This window comes from Rhagoletis pomonella, unplaced genomic scaffold (genome assembly GCF_013731165.1).
Source record: "Rhagoletis pomonella isolate Grant_MI unplaced genomic scaffold, Rhpom_1.0 Rhpom_scaffold_00011, whole genome shotgun sequence".
Lineage (NCBI taxonomy): Eukaryota > Metazoa > Arthropoda > Insecta > Diptera > Tephritidae > Rhagoletis > Rhagoletis pomonella.
Genome location: NW_023458565.1, coordinates 11,628,015 through 11,641,962, shown reverse-complemented (window position 1 = coordinate 11,641,962; position 13,948 = coordinate 11,628,015). Strand labels below are relative to the sequence as shown.

Here is a 13,948-nt window from a genome sequence, read left to right as displayed (position 1 = left end):
CTTTTTTACGTTGTTTACTTGTAACACAGGTAATGCTTGTTTGGTTTTATTTTTATATCATAATTTTTGCTATATGTAGTTCAGTTTTCAGGCCCGGTTTCACAGTGCTTAGTTAAACCATTGTTAAGTTAACCACTAACAAGAGTTTAATTATGAATTTATACTCAGAGTCACATAGTAAATTGTGGAAAATCATATCGCCGGAAAATATACAAATTCTAAAAATCAATATTTTTCAAAACAAATTTCAAATTCGTTCCACGAAAAAAATTTTATTTCACAAAGTTTCACTATGGGGGCACATAGTGGTGTTTTGGCGGGAAAAATAAGATTTTTTGATTATTAAATTTTTATATTTGAATTGGGAAATTGCCAGTTTTATACAAAATAAAAGCAACAAAAGTCACATTATTGTTATTCAACTAAAACTGATTCAGATTTTTGTTCACTTAAGCAATGTGTTTTTCTTACAACTTTTGTTTTTATTGTTTTTGTTGTAGGTTCATATGAAAATATAGCGCTTAGTAGACAAATAGAGAAAATCAGGGCAATCGACCAAATATTTTTATAAATTTAAGCAAAAAAATAATTTATAAATGCTAACTTTGAAACTTTTGATGGACAAAAACTGTTTCCTTAATCTTCCTTCGCCTTCCTACCATAGAGAAAATGAAAGACCGGAATATATACTATCACTTTCTGAAAACAATATTTTGCGCATATTTGCGACTTTTAACGTAACCTTATATAGTAATGATGGCATTCATAATATTTTTTAAGGCGTTTTTGGGAGGTATGTGTTAAAATAAACCGCATTACTCTCATTTTTTGGATGTTTGTTTATAATATTTTTTACCAAGGAATGGATTTTTATGACCTAAAAACCTATAAAAAAGGCAAAATAAAATAACGAAATTGACAGAAAAAGGCAGTAGAAATCGCAAAAAAGACAATACGACAAATAATGAAAAAAATACTTTCAAATTTTTCATTGGTCCGCTTTTTACGGCCTTTTTAAGGTATTTTTGACGTTAGGATTGCTTGGGTGGTATGCTTTGAAATAAACCGATTACGACCAATTTTTGAGGGTTCACACACAACGTTATTAAAAATAAATGGACAATATTTTGGGGTCATATATTCATTGATGTGTTTTTTAGGCTATTTTAAGGCATTTTGAGGTTAGGTTTGTATGGGAGGTATGCTTTAAAATAAATCGTTACGTTCATTTTTTTGGAATTCATAAACCACGTTATTACAAACGTATGGACAAAATATCGGACTCATATATGCATCGGTGCACTTTTTATTGCATTTTTAAGACGTTTTTGAGGTTAGGTTTATATGAGAATTAATTAATTAATAGATTAAATTAATTTGATTACGCCATTTTTATTTTATTTTTTTGATTTATGTCCATAAATATTAAACACGGAAAATTGAGCTTCTACGTCGATTCATTATAATTTTATACAAACAAATTTATGGGGCTCTACCACTGTGGGGCATGCTGGCTTAAAATTTTTTTAACTGAGCATTGTGAATATCAAACTCAATAGTTAAGCTCTTGTCAGTGGATAACTACTAACTGTGAATTTGGCAATATATATGCATCTATGAATGTTATGGACATATCAATCTACATGCATAAATACAAATGTATGTATATCTAATCATTATAAATGCTTCTTATTAAATATAAATTAAAATAAAAGCAATTAACTAAAAAGCTACACATCCATATTCACATAAACCACGTTTGTAAGTTTATTTTCTCACCATGCCATCACACTTCTCTGCTATTCCACAGGTGCCTGCATAATTAGTCGATTCGCGTCATGGCTGTCGACGATTTGGGTATCACTGCAAGCGGTCTTGGCGGTGGCCTACATTGGCATGTTCATCTTCAACACCCTGCCATTTCGGGAGTGTGTGGGCAATGTGAAGTTGGCGCTGGTAAGTTGTTGTTTGTTGCAGTGTTTTTTTTTTTGTTATTATGTATTGGCATGTTGCTGGCATGCTGTTGTTGTTGTTGCTGCTGCTGCTGCCGTGACTAATTGTGCGAATAGTAAAACGTTTTGTGGCTGCAGCAATAATTGATTTACTACGAGTAAATCGCTTAGATATTTATTTATTGGATTTTTATTACGGTTATATGTACTCGTTTGTGGTTAATGATTTTTTGTTTCCATTTTCTTTTTTTATTTCTGTGTTTTTTTCTTCTATAAAATCAATTAGAATGGCTACACAGTGATCGGCAACAGCGGTCAAGAATGTTTGCAGCGCACCTTTTTAACACCATTCTGGGAGAATCCAATGTACTTTGGCATGCTGGCTGTTGGATTGATCGGCCTTTGGATTGTGGTGATGTTGTGGTTAGTATTGCAAACTATTTATAATACAAAATGCAGATGTTATTGATTAATAGTTTAACTGTATCACTTGTGCTATACATTTTGGATTGAAGGTCAGCTATAAAAGTTTGTAGATAGGGTCATTTACACTTCCTATTAACTACGAAGGCTTTGTCGAAGGTTAAAGAAAGCATTCTTAATAAGATCTCATTTGATTGGAAGAAACCACGCTTATTTGTTTCAAATATTCTCTTAATAAAATAACTTATTAAAATAAGTGTAAATAATCGTGCTGAGATCAGCACTTAGAGTAAAAAGTATTGAGTAAATACTAGGCTTGGGAAGCTTTTGAACTGACGAGCGAAAGAGCCAGCTCATTTAATTGAACTAGTTCATTAGTTCGTTCATTGAAGTGAACTAAACTTTTCTGTGCCAACACTCCAATAAAAATGGATCTCGTTTTTCGTTGTAAGGGCATAGAGAAATAGAAGAATTCCGATCAGTTGGGAATTCACGCTAAAAAGACATTTGATTTCAATGAATTTCCAATGTTTTACATCGTTTAGTGCAATTTGTGTAAAAAAGTTAATATTTGAGTTGAGTTTTTGGGATTTGTTGTCTAACAAAAGACTTTCGCGATGCAAAGCGAAGCGCAATTTGATCAAGAAGACAAGAAAATGAAATGCAGGCACTGCAGAGCTTCCGTAAGCCATGTCGATGGCTCTCATAGACATTTTAATCGATTCTGTTCATATTTAGAAGGTATATTAACAACATGAAAAGGAATAACTCCACTAAAAATTTTGCCGATAGGTGGTGCACGATGCGATATATTTAGCAAACCAGTATTTATGGTCCCATTTCGTTCATATTTAGAAAGATTGCTTTAAAAATATTTGTTTTTACTATTCACTTATTTACTTTACAGATTTCTTCAATCTTTTATATGTATGTATTATAAAGCATACATCTTTTGTTGTTGTGTAACTCAGCTCCTACAAGCAACCTAGTTCAATTGGGTGAACTATACTTCAATAAGATGAACGAACTAAGATTCAGCAGAACTAGTTCATTGAGCTGAACGAACTAGAAGTGAACTAAAAAATCCAACTCTAGTAAATGCCATCCATTGTAGTACCTTCGTGCCCGATGACATTCAAGTTTTCAAACTTTGGGCTCTATGCTCATCAGTGCCTGCCCTCCCACCAGCTTAAAAACCAACCTTTCGAAACCACACATTATAATATCGCCTCAGCGAAGGTAATGGTGGGTACTATACTGGGGACTTGTGCAAAGCTCTTTCAAGCTTTGTATACAGGCCGGTGTCCACCACCGTTCTAGATCCATTATGGCCACTTCATAGGCACGTGTGTCAAAGCTTTCGCAGGCCAACACTGTTCTAGATCTTTGCCTCACCCCACTCACTCCCATGCTTCTGTCAGCACACGGCGATTTGATTGTCAAGTGTGAACAGCAGATTTCACATGGAAAAAATATAGCACATATATCACAAATAATCGTTTATCATGCCTCTGTACTGCTCATATTGGACAAAATGGCGTTTCTAGCAGCATTTCCTAGGAAAAATTAACCAATGATGCCATCGCTCCAAACTGTCACTCTCTAAGAATGCATTGGCTCCTCGACGAATACGTACGGGTTTTCCAATCCCCAGTGTTGGTTGTTAATATAGCCACCGAGATGAAAATAAGCTTGGTCAGAAAATATGACTTTTTGAGCAAAATCGTTGTCGATTTCGTTGGCATTATTTCTCGACATTTTTCGAGACACTCTATCAAGATTTGCAGCGGAAGAAAGCTGCGAAAGTTAAAATAACATACGATTACAAAAAAAAATCTGCAGTAATCTCGCAGGCTATAGGCCTCTCTCAAAGTCAATTCCTGAGAAAATATGCCAGATTCTATTTCAATGTTCATATCGGAGCCATCTGTAAAATAAAGTTATCATACATTTCTGCCGATTTTCTCTAAAATTGAAGTACTGTCCCTGTTAGTTGTTTAACGACTGTAAGAAGCCCTGGCCTCAGAGCGCTTTTAGCTGCAGCCCTTTTCGCCTGTGTCTCTATCGCCGCTTTAGGCGTCCAGCGAAATTCCGCCGTTATGCTTGTTGTTGTGCCATTGCAGATACATTAGATAGGATTCGATGTCAACTGCCTAACATCATCCCAAAATACTACGGGTGAGAAGAGGTCTTAGTATCGTGGTGTATATCCATTACATTATTTGCGATCGAAGCTCCCAGTCTTTTCCAATTGTGCTCCGGAAGGAGTAGAGCGAATTGAACCATTTTCCCCCCGATCTTCAGTATTTCTTTCTCAGACAAGTTAAGAGTCGATAATAACCTCCACCGCCGTGGTCGAGAGGTGCGTATTGTCACTCGGTAGGTCCAGGGTTCGATCCCCGGTGCGAGTAACATCCAAACAAAAACGTTTTTTCTAATAGCGGTTGCTCTCGGCAGGCTTCTCATTTAAACCATTTGCCGTTCGGAGACGGCCTAAAAGTGTAGGTCCCTCCCCTTTGTGTGACAAAACCAAGCGCACGCCACAAATCGCAGGAGAACCTCGACCAAGCACTACATAGCAAATATTTATTTTTGAATTACCTTTAAAAAATCGCTTCTTTCGACAATTTAAGATTTGTGGCATTGAGCAATGGAGTTCAAAAAGCGTCTGTATATCTTATATTGTTTCGTGAACAGAACTAGTTTACTTTTGGATGAATTAGTGCCCAGACCGTTTGTTTTTGCCCACCTTACCAGATCGTTAAATGCTTTCTGCGTACGAAACTTTGTACTTTAATGACTTTCGAAGTGTTGTTAGGAAGCAATAATTCGTTTTGAGGAGATAGTAATAACTACACCCTGAGTGCCTGAGGGTTACCTCGTGTAGCCGTTTTCTTTACTTTAGGTTATATCGTCTGAAAAATCCGATCCCTTTTCAGTACTCATTAGTGTAGAAGGGTTCTTCGGTAGTTGTAGTGATTTTTTACTTCGCTATTTAAAATCTTTTTTTTTCCAAATTTGCCCTTCAAATGTAATTCTCATGAATTTTATTTCCCTTTGATAGTATACAATTCGCCCTAAAGCACACGGTGATGAAAAAAATATAATAATTAGGTAAACATGTAAATTTATGTCTATAATTTGGTTCTCGGTTACATGTCAAAATATTAAAAAAAATAAAATATATATATTTATTTATTTTAAGCTCTAAAGCTTTCGCACCTTTCCGCATTGGATTACACGAAACAGCACGTTCACTTATGAAAATGGGGCATTCCATACCAAAATGACGGGACTCACACTTCATGTGTTTGATTTGTTTCAAATTTTTAAGATTGATAGATAAAAATACGTAGTAAAAAAATATGAAATTTGAGCTTGATAAATACATTTTTAAAAACTTTACAACACAAAAACAAATCGATTCAATAGTTTTCCAAATATCTCGAGAACGGGCGAGGAAAAAATTAAAAAAAAATCACACATACAAACATCAAAATTCTCTATGAAAAGAAATATTTTTTATGTTTTTTTCTTGAAAAAATTCGTTTTTGAAAATATGCCATATCAAAAAAAAAAAAAAACAATGGTAGCTCTGAGTATTGCGCAATATTTCATGTAGTACCATGGGGTGCACTCTACAATAATTTGAGTTATGAATTTTTTTTGTAACGAAGTTGAGTAAAATGAGTACATTACAAATTAAATTTTTTTTTTTGAGTATGCAGTTTTGTAGCCCATTAAATTTAACTACAATAAAGTGCAAGTTTTAAGCTATTACAAAATTTCGTTGATTTTTAATATTTTTTATGCTAACGGCTTTTTGCACTTTTTTTCTATGGTAGAAAATGCGTAAAACCGTTTTCAAAGAAAATTAAAAAAAAATGAACGCCAGTTTTGCAATCGCTTAAAACTTGTACTTTATTGTACTAAAATTTAATGGGCTACGAAATTGCATACTCAAAACAATTCAAAAAAGAAATATTAAAAAATTTGTAAATTCGTAATGTACTCATTTTACTCAACTTCGGTGTAAAAAAATTCATATTTAATTCTCATACGCATTCATAAATTCGCAATACTCAGATCTACCATTGTGATTTTAAAAAATTTTTTTTTTTTGAGATGGCATATTTTCAAAAACAATTTTGACTTGTGTATGAGTGTTTCCTGCAAACCAAAGTTCCCGAAATCTTAAGGAAATCGTTAGGAGTATCTGATTTCTTTAACGATTTTTTTACGAATTTTCAAAGAAAATTATATGAAGGGGTTGACACGAACTCGTAAAGAAATTTCTGTACGAAAAATAAAGAAAATTCTGGAAAAATTCTGAAAGATATTCTTCACATAGCAGCATTATTTTCGTTGCTTCACAGATTTTCTTCCGAAATTTCGTAAAAGAATGGAAGTGTGCGTAATTTATTTCATTTTAGAAAATTCGGCAACAAATCGAATTAAATCTTAACGATTTCTTTAAAATTTCTTTACAATGCAGAATACTCTGGAAAAATGGTTTGCAGGGTTTTTTTTTTCAAATGAGAATGTGTGTGTGAGTTTGTATGTAAAATTTTAAAATTAAATTGCTTGCAAACGTCAAGAATTTGAAAAATTCCTCTCAGCGGTTTTACCTTCCTATTTTTTTATCATGGTGTGAGCCCCGTCCATTTTGGTATGGAACGCGCCATACATATCGCACACCGTCTTCAAAAGAGTGACAACTGAAAATTTGGCATTTTTGAAATTATGCGCTAAAAATGTACACAGTACTTTTATTTACCTTTCAGCAAAAGCTGGAGCAAATATTTGTTTTAATTTGTTAAAAACAAAACCTAAGGTAAAGTCGCCCTTGCCCATATGATTAGCATGTGCTACGAAATAGTTTTTCGAATTTTCTGACGAACGCATTATTTTGAGTTGTGACTCTTTTGAAGACGGTGTGCGATATGTATGTATATGTTTGTTTGTAAATATCATTTACATATTTTGGTAAATGAATATCCGCATAATTATTATTAATTCGGTGTTCCCAGCTAATAATTTTATTATATTCTTCAATTCCGCAACTATTATTTTCATTTCAAACTCTTCTATAGATTCATTTTTTTTTAGCACGCATACGTACATAGGATTTGTCGCTATGTCATTTTTTTTTTAACTTTAGTTATTGTATTATGTATTTGACTGATTATTTTTTATTTTGCTAGTCAAATGAAATACGAAACTATGCTTTTACCTAAGCACACACAAGCAAGCAAATATATATTTACATACAGAAATGTTGTATTATTAATAGCATTTTAATTACAAACTTGTTTGGAATTCTTGTTTGACATAAATTTATGTCTTAAACTGACATCATGAGCCATAATTCGTTGACAAGTAACAAAAAATGAAATTATTTATTGAAAACATAGAACAAAATTTCTTGTGCGCCATATGTATGCGCTAAGTGTGTATGTACATGTGTTTGTATGTACAACAATAGGGTGGAATATTTTTTCGATTTCGAAATTCCAATAGCGCAGAAAATTTGCCAAACATGATCACATTGAACCATGATAAATCGCAAGCAAGGCCGTATTTAGGGGGCCGAAATGGTCAACATTTTGTTTAGATAGCTTCGCGAAAAAGAACATTTAATCTTGTATTGCTAGAAACCTGAGAACCCAACTTAATTTTTAAGAAAGTGAAGATGCCTTACCTATTCATAGCTGCGTACTCTTTAAGGTATAGTCGAACTTTGCACAATGTCTGTCCAAGCGCTTTATTATTCATAATCGCAAATGCAATTGTCACTGGAAATGTGCGCCGTTCCACGGATAAAGGCATCTAATTTCCTACTTTTAAACTAAAACTTTCTTAACACTTTCAGCACAAAAATCAAGCGGTGAATCTAAAAAATTTTAAATTTGCTAATTTTGGCCGTTCATTTCAAAAATGAAATCAAAAATTTTACAAAATTCGTAGTTTTACCGTTATTCAGCGTCCGTTACACTGGACAATGTTACTAAAAACTCCTAAAAGTCGTGGAACCTGTAACGCTGGACACGTATCTTATTTTTCCTTCTAAGTATTTATCGCAGTGAAATTTAAGCTATATGTATGTACTATTTAAAAAAAAATTTTTAAGCAAAAAAAACCGACTTCCAATCTCATATACAAATTTAGGAGTACCGTTAATTTTTTCATGATCCAATGAGATCGAAACCAGATTGGTATGGGACCACCTCTGAGACACTACCTCTCCGATGCAAAAAGAGTCAAAAAAATCGAAGAAAAAAATCCGTTGATGTGGTCCAAAGATATGCGGTAATATACATAAAAAAAATATCTATATATTCCGACGAATTGATAACCTCCTCCTTTTTTTGAAGTCGGTTAATAATTAGGTACTTACATAAATTTGGGACTTTTCTTTTTACTTTGGACGGTTTTTTTTAGTGAAGTATTATTTGTAGGGCCGTAATTTTTATTTAAAAATGCGTACACGACCATTAAGCAATGATTTTATTACATTTTATTTTTCGGTGCACTACGTCAACGAAAAAAATTTAAAAAAAAATTTGCAAAAATTAACAAGATTCCTTAAAAACTTGAAAATAGCTTTTTATTATACTAAAAAGTATAAATAAACAACAATTTGGGAGATTTTTTGGAACTCTAAAGCTCGAAATTAAAAAATGTATTTTTTCGCTACACCCTAATGTATACTAAGAAACCTAAAAAGTGTTTGCTGTTGGATAGCGATAATCCTTGCCGACGTGAAGTTAAAGTTTTGGCTACGAATTTTTAACGAAGTTGCGATAACACTGCTAATCTCACATACAAAAATATGACTTGTGTATTTTTATACGAGTATTATCAAAAATATGAAAAAAAACTTGGATTACAATTTCGAAGAAGATATCTCGATCAATATGCCAATCATGGTTTCGATAAACATTTGAAAAATTATTAATATGAATTTCGGTATCGAAATGTGGTGGGTAATATCGATAAATATATTGTTAATAGTGTCAGCAAGTGTCAGTAATCGATGCTGCATCCACTGGAACCATCCAGCTGCGCCACTAGATGCCCTGCCCAATAATATCTATAACATCAATGGTAAAAAAGAATTCGACTGCGATTTCCATAACGACTATGGTAAACACACGCATAGTATAAATTTATAAATGTAACATAAATATCGAAAATTATGTGTGCACGTATATCGATAAATGTATGTGGATATCTACAGATGAATATGGAAAAAACAATTTACATAATCAAGTACATCAAGGATAAGTACAGGTCGAATTGTAGTTTAGATACCGATTTCGATCGGTAAATCGATAATGATGATGTTGTTTAAACTATGAAGAATGAGTTCGATAAGTAAATCGATAATTATTTATGCATTTATATCGATGAATAACGATAAAAATACCATACGAATGAACGATAAATATTGGTTTGATGACGATTTCGATAAAAATTTCAATAGACATGTAGGTTATACTATAATTTCGAAAAAATATCGCTAAGATTTACAGAAATGGCACATTATCACAGCACTAATGAATTTAAAATAAATAAAATATTTCATATTTGTAATTATATGAAGTAGTGCATATTTACATATATTTGCATGCACTCATACATAAATATTTAAAAAAAAAGCATACGTTTTTGAAGTTTATTCCTTTCTTTACGCTAATAATTATTTTTCTCTTTTTCCTTCTCAGCACCCACAATGGCCGCATTTTGCGCCGCAGTCTCTTCATCTTCGGCATACTGGGCTTTCTGCTGCTATGCTGCCTCACCGGCTGGGAAGTGCACAACTCATTCCAGCGGTCCTATTTTCCTGAGCTATGGCCATTTGACTCGTCCCTCTTGGTGGACTCCAACATTTGGTTCAACGCGCTAATGCAGGTACTCTTCGCCACGAATTGCGGTTTCGGCGCTCTACCAGCTGTCACCGGAAAATTCCTCTACAAAGGTGATGCCGTACGCACTTCGATCGTTTATCTTTGCTTCAATTTGCTCATCAATGCAATAGCCGTCACACTCTTTATGGTACAGTTTGATCTCTCTGCCAATAGTGGCTCTATGATTGAGGAACTCAAACCACAAACCGCTGTCTACGATCGCATCTTGTACGATCGGCCAAGCAATGAGCTCATTGCACGCATCATACCCGTACTAATCTTTGCTTTGATCGTGATTTCCGCCATCATCGCTATCACAGTCGCCATCTACACAGTCACACGGTTGGTGCCACGCCATCCCAACTACGTCATCAGCTTGGTGGCGCTTGTCATGACCATCATGTCGTTGGCAGCGCCGAAATTTATCATAGCGCGCATTTTGGATACGCGTATCGTCGGCACAATCTTAATTACAGCGCTTGTCTTCGAATTGATTGCTGTCTGTTGGATTTATGGCGCCAAAAATATCTACACCGATTTAGAATTCTCAATTGGGCGACCGATATTCAAGGTTTGGATGTGGCTTTGGTGCATTTGCCCAGCTATACTCACCGCCTTGTTGGTGTGGTGGTGTTCCGACGACGATCAGTACGACCTCTTGGCCGAGTATGTGCCACGTTGGGCGCCCATTTTACTCGCACTAGCCGTCATTTTCCTCATTGCTTGCGTGCAAATATTCCGACAAGTGGAGTATAATTTCTTTGGCATGATCTGCGAGGCATCGAAGGCGGCAAAGGAGTGGGGACCCACTGATCCGCTGGCGCGTCATGCCTGGAAGCAATGGCGTTCGGTGTGCCAAGATACTGGACGCCGTGATTTCACGCTACGCCGCCGTGGCACACGCGACTACACGCACTCCATCAAGAAGGGTCAGTACTCGAACGGCTCAAACTCAAAATATGCCAACGGACATGTCACACAGCAGAATTGGAAGCAGTCAACAACTGGCAACAGTTCGCCCAACTACAGTGGCTCCATGTTTGGCGATTCAGCGATCGAAGAGGATATTAGCGTGGATAAGTTTCCAGGCGTGGCACAACAGTTCGTGCCCTTCCAGAACAGCGATGGAAAGCCGTTACGCTATTCAAATCGCTCGCGTGCACAACCGCAACAACGCACTAGCGCACAACAACAACAGCATCAGCATAGAGAGCAGCAAAGACAGCAACACCACCAGCAGCAGCAGCCGCAGCAGCAGCTGCATGAGCATGAAGAGTTGCCTTTGCCTTCACCGCCACCACCGCCGCCACCAAGTCATGTGCACGCCATGCGTCCACCATCCATGCATGTGGAGAAGCATCGCGAGATTGTCTACATACGCCGACTATCGGAGGATGGCCGCCATGCGACACGCATCGAGATAACACCGTCCAATGAGTCCATTACGTATGGCAGCACAAATGCAATCACAGCCAATGGGGGCATGCGCAACCCGATGGGTCGGCTGAGTGGAAATGGTACAGCGCATGTTAAGCGCTCCTCCAGCACCAGCATGGCCGAACAGAATCGACATTCGGTCGTGAGCGTAGGAGGTGGTGGAGTGCATGGCGGACATGGTGGGGGTGGAGGTGGAGGTGGAGGATTAGGTGGAAAATTACCACCACCAAATGCGAATGGCAGCGCGGATCACATCTGCTGGCGGAAGTTCACCGTGAATCCGCAGGAGTACTCCACGGAGCTGTGAGGCGCAAGGCACTGCGTTAATAAATAAGTAAATAAGAAAGACATACATACATACATATATGAATATACAACAAAAGACTTTTCCGTACCCAAGACAAATTCGTTATAAAATAATTTGTAGTTACTGTAGTAGCGTAGTGTTAACGAGACATTTAAATATTTAGTACTTGTAGTTGTAGTAGTGAAAAACAAAACAAAAAAACACTTAGACAATTCCAAATTGTGTTAAATACAATATTTGTCGTATAGTTCTTTATTTTAATTTGTTTTTTTTTTTTTTGAGTAAGAACAATTAAAATATACCACCACTTAAATATATGTTGAGAAAAATATGAAAAAATTGTAAATAGTAATTAAACTAAAATTAATGAATTGATATTTTGTATAAGCTTTAACGAAGGAAGTGCAGATTAATAAAACGACTAACACGAATACATAAATATTTAAAGTAAAGATAAGAAATATTTTTTGAAGAATTCTGTAACGAATATTTATGTTTGGCGCGAGCGCCCACAAATAAAAGATATGTAAATCTAACTAGATGCATATGTATGCATAAGAAGTAAAAAATCGCTTATCCTGAAGGGCTGTCTGTAGTGCCTAAGAAAATTCAAAAGAAATATTTTTCATTATTTCTGTTGCTTAAATCGGGCACCAAGTTTTGTTCCCCAGAACGCTTCAAAACCAAAACCGAAATGTGAACAAAACTGTCGAGAACGCACTCAATGGGAATTACATAAGAACAAAACGCTGTGGAACGTGCCCAAAGAGAACAAAATGGGAAACAAGTCTTCGGAACGTTTTGTAAAAGAACAAACAAAAGTCTAAGGAACCTTCTGTCGAAGAACAAAATGGGAACCAAAGTCTCGAAGAACTTTCTGACAGATCACGAAACGGGCACACATCTTCTCTGAACTATTCTTGAGAACGTTACCGAGAGTTGTGTTCACATTTTGTTCTTGTTAGAAACGTTCCCGAACCATTTGTTCTCATTTTGTTCCCGTTAAAACATCTCTCAATACTTTTGTTCCCGTTTTGCGCTTTTGTGGGAACGTTATTGACATTGAATAAGTACTTTGCTGTTGCTGTAAATTTTTCTTGAAGAATAATTACTGATTTAAGAAATTTTGATAGCAGAAAATTTATTTTCCATTTATTTTCAGTTTTTCTTGAGAGCTGCAGACAGTCCTTAAGACGAGAAATAAATAACTGACTGTAAAAATGAAGTAATAGAAATAAAGTTATTAACAAAAATTAATATGGTTAGGTTTGAGTGAATGTAAAGCTATAAATACAATTTTGATCATTGATTATAATAAAAAAAATTTACGCTGCAGTGCTCACAAAAGTATGCAACAAAAATTAAAAAAAAGTAATTTATGAATGATAACTTTTTTAAAGCAATAAAATGAGTATAAAAATAACAGATGAAAAAGTTAATGAAAAGAAAAACAGTTATTTATATAAGCTAGCGTAACTGAGTTTTACTGACATTTAAAAAAATCGTATAAACTCTCGAGCAAGCCACAAATGTATTGAATTGAATTTAAGTATATATATATGTTTTTGTAACGCTTTGCCAAGAATCGAATCTTTCTTGGCTGACGTAAATAGTTAAAGAATGCAACGAAAAACATTACAATAAACAATGAAACTAAAATTTAAATAAAATGAAAGACATTGTGAAACAAATGTGTTGTAGATTGTTTAATTTATCGATTGCTTTTCAAAAGGAAACAACATTAATCAGAGCTGTTACAAAAAAAAAAAAAAAAAAAATGTCGAAATTGCAAATTGCCAAAATTCGAAACCGATATCGGTTTGAAATGGCCTTATGACACCGACTTCATTTTACTGTTTCCGAAGATAGGCACAACCGATATTCGTATCAGCTGTTTTGTTTAATTAACTAAACAATTT

General features: G+C 35.0%; 1 protein-coding gene across 3 annotated transcripts in view; it reads left to right on the top strand.

The window, feature by feature from the left end:
* LOC118746615 (sodium-dependent nutrient amino acid transporter 1) overlaps positions 1–13,720 on the top strand; it is a 176,797-nt gene extending 163,077 nt beyond the window's left edge. For all 3 annotated transcript variants that reach the window (XM_036480464.1, XM_036480465.1, XM_036480466.1), the window contains 3 exons: positions 1,811–1,956; positions 2,239–2,375; positions 10,103–13,720. In XM_036480464.1, coding sequence (XP_036336357.1) covers positions 1,811–1,956; positions 2,239–2,375; positions 10,103–12,029 — 2,210 coding nt within the window. In that variant the 3' untranslated portion in view covers positions 12,030–13,720. The remainder of the gene's footprint in view (positions 1–1,810; positions 1,957–2,238; positions 2,376–10,102) is intronic.
* Positions 13,721–13,948: the final 228 nt, after the last annotated feature.